Here is a 3,209-nt window from a genome sequence, read left to right on the forward strand (position 1 = left end):
TCATACTGAATATTCTTGCAGGGAAGAGGAAAGGATTCAGACAAGGGTCATAATGTACCTTGTGCAATTGATTCTGATACAACAACTGGTACTATGGTAGAAAAGATGGCAAAATTCTTGAGAGAAAGCAGAGTTGCAAAAGCGATATCAAATAGAACTGTGGTTTATGAGTCACATGTAAGAGCTTTCTGGGATACAGCAAGGTTTGATGAATCAGATAAGATGATACACGCTGTGTTGAGAAAGAAGGACAAAGATGGCAAAGACATAGATGTTGAGTTTGAATTTGGTGTTGGAGATATTAGAAGAGTTCTTGATCTACAGGATTCTGATGATGATCCGATAATCATGTCAGAACGTCTTGTCAAAGGATTGTCGTGTAGAGTGGGATTCACAGGGCACTTAAATGGAAAGATGCTTAAAAGAAACTTCTCGAAAGCTTATCGGTACTTGATGCATTGCATGGTGCATTCAATGTCACATAGAAAGGGAGCATATGATGAAGTGCCAGATTATATCATGAACTTCATAGCTAGCATAGTGTTGAACCGAAAGTATAATATCTCTCAAGTGATATTTGAATACATGAAGGAGAATAGCAGAAATGAAATAGACAGATACATCATGTATCCTAGGTTCATTATGATGATAATCAACGATAAGATCAAGGATCTTCTGAAGGATAGTGACGATGTGATGGAACTGAGCAGTGTAAACCTTATTACAATTGGAAGAATTACCAAGGATAAGGGTGTAAAAACAAAGCAGATGATATGCAGAATCAAGAACAAAGATTATGTTGCACCTGAAAATGAAAAGTGGAGGCATGATAACACTGATTCGGATAATGAAAATGAAAAGATGAAAGAGATGACTGAGAAGAAGACTAGGTGGTGGTGCGTTAGAGATGGAAATCGAAAAAGAACACCTAAGTCATCCCCTGCAGTTGTCATTCCTAAGGATGGAGAAAAGGGTATAGTGAAAGGGGGAGCCTTAAGACAATTAGATCACATATACTTTAAATGTTTCTAATTACTTTGTCTGTGTTTGTCTTGTAGGGTCTTCTGGAAAACCACAACATAGGCTGATTGATGAAACAGTATTGGAGCCATCTGTGGTGATTGAACAAGGAGCTGAACTTTTAAAACAATCTTTGTAAAGCTATTTGAAAAGGAATGAAGAGGTTGCAGCATAACAAGCTCAAGGATCGAGTGCTCAAGTTAACAAAGTTACAAGGGTTGAACTAGAGATTGAAGCTCAGGGCAGTTCAAGTGAAGAAGATTCTGAAGCAACTCAATCTGAATCTGAATTAATTCCTGAAACTCTTGGAAGAGGAAGAGCTCAATTAAAGAAAAAGCCTACAAAGAAGCAAAAAGCATCAGATGAAGAAGATTCACCTTATGATCCTGAAAAGTCAAAGAAACAAAGAAAGAAACGAAAAGCAGTTCTAGCTTGAGTAATTCCAAGGAATGTGCGAGCAAAGAAATCAGGAGCTGAGTCACAAAAGGATAATGATGGAAAGAAAGAGAAACATGTTCAAAAAGAAAAGACTCCAAGTGTTGAGATTCCAAAAGAACCAGAGGTGCAAACACAAGAAGATCCAGTTGTTGAAGCAGAAAAGAAAACAGGTGATGATGATTATGTTGAGATCACTGGATTCAAAGCAGCCAGTCCTCGACCTGTTCCACAAGATATTCCAGAGTCATCTCATCAGAAAGATACAAGTTTCAATTTTGATTTTGATCATTTTGATACTGCTACCGGGATTTTCACGAAAGATATTCCTGAAGGAGATTGTGATATGTTCAACGATCAAGCAGTCAAAGAGCTAATTCAAAAAAGTCAACAAGCTAGAGAAAGAAAAAGCTAAAACAGAATTGGAGCGTGATATTTAAAAGAAACAAGTTGATCAATTGATGAAAGCTCATGATCAATTGAGAGAAGAATTGATAGAACAAAATGAAGAAGTAAACAAAGCGAGGAATGAAGCTGAAGACAACTCAAAGTTGTTTGATCTTTTGTCTGCTGAGATATCTGCTTTAAGTGTGAAGATAAAGGAACTGGAGAATGTGAATCAAACCTTAAATCAGCTTCTCAGTGAAATGAGTGAAGCTTCTTCAAATGAAATGAAGGCGATGAAGCTAGAGATGGAAGCCATGAAGACTGATAAAGTGATGAAAGATGAACAACTTCAAATTCTAGTTGCTGTTATCGAAAATCACTTGAAAATGAATATTCATGCTGCATTTGAAGAGATAGATGTCAAAAAGCTAATGAAAGAAGAATGGAGCGTGAACGACGTCTAGCCGAAGAAGCTACACAAAAGAATAAAGGTGTGGTTGAAGATGTTGAAGTGGCTGATGGATCATTAAGTCAACCTGATATTGGTAGTTCATCATTACAACCAGATATTGAAATGATTGAAGTTGTGGAAGAACAGGAACAAGAAATTGTTGATAATGAAGAAGAGATGGTTGAAGCTGAAGAAGTTCAGGAACCAGAATTCATGATTCTTGGTGAACCTTCTGAACCTATGGATGTTGATAATATTCTTCGAAGGGTTGAGGTTATTCAAAGAAAGAGAAAGGCAAGAGAAGTGCTCTAATTGAGTGGAAGACAGACAAATTTGTGCTTGTTGGTGATGCCTATCCAGTGCCATACAATGCGAAAGAGGTGGCAAAATTAATAAAGTTTCATGATCTAAAAAGAAAGGGAAAGATAGCTCGTGGAGAGATAATTGATGATGACTCTGGAGATGAAGAAGAAGAGGATGAAGATAAAGATGATGGCAAAGCTGATAATAAACCTGATGATAAAGATGACAAAGGTAATGATGACAATGATCAAGGTGGTTCAGGGTTGTTAATCAGAGAACCAGTCACCCAAGAAAGAATAGATGAATTACTGAATGATGAGATAAATGAACTGGAGGATGAAGCATAGAATGAAGCATCGTCATCTGGAAAACAACATGCTGATCAGGTACTCCTCTCGAACCCAACTATTATCTACTTGAATGATAATCGAGAAGGGGAAGTTGAAGTTAGTAAAACAAGAGCTGAAATGTTGGAGGAGCTGGGATTAGATGATGGGAAGTTTAAGTTTGACATTGAGGACGAGATTCCTCAGTCTCCAGAAAAAGACTTTGAGCCCAGATATCCACATGAAGCAGATCACTATGATAATGTGATTATTGAAGATGCTTTAGA

The 3,209-nt window shown here is 37.2% G+C and overlaps 1 protein-coding gene across 1 annotated transcript; it reads left to right on the forward strand.

Moving 5' to 3' along the window:
* Window positions 1–2,416: 2,416 nt before the first annotated feature.
* Window positions 2,417–2,943, forward strand: LOC110893825 (trigger factor-like). The gene is made up of 2 exons (XM_022140972.1): window positions 2,417–2,587; window positions 2,692–2,943. The coding sequence occupies exons 1-2, from the start codon at window positions 2,417–2,419 to the stop codon at window positions 2,941–2,943; spliced, it is 423 nt and encodes a 140-aa protein (XP_021996664.1).
* The last annotated feature ends 266 nt before the right edge of the window (window positions 2,944–3,209 follow it).

This window comes from Helianthus annuus, chromosome 2 (genome assembly GCF_002127325.2).
Source record: "Helianthus annuus cultivar XRQ/B chromosome 2, HanXRQr2.0-SUNRISE, whole genome shotgun sequence".
Classification (NCBI taxonomy): Eukaryota; Viridiplantae; Streptophyta; class Magnoliopsida; order Asterales; family Asteraceae; genus Helianthus; species Helianthus annuus.

What these genes read in the sequence shown, in the direction of transcription:
- LOC110893825 (XM_022140972.1), top strand. Translation starts at nt 2,417, where the DNA reads ATGATTGAAGTTGTGGAAGAACAGGAACAAGAAATTGTTGATAATGAA. An exon ending in TTATTCAAAGAAAGAGAAAG is followed by an intron (nt 2,588 to 2,691) that starts GCAAGAGAAGTG and finishes AAATTAATAAAG; the next exon opens with TTTCATGATCTAAAAAGAAA.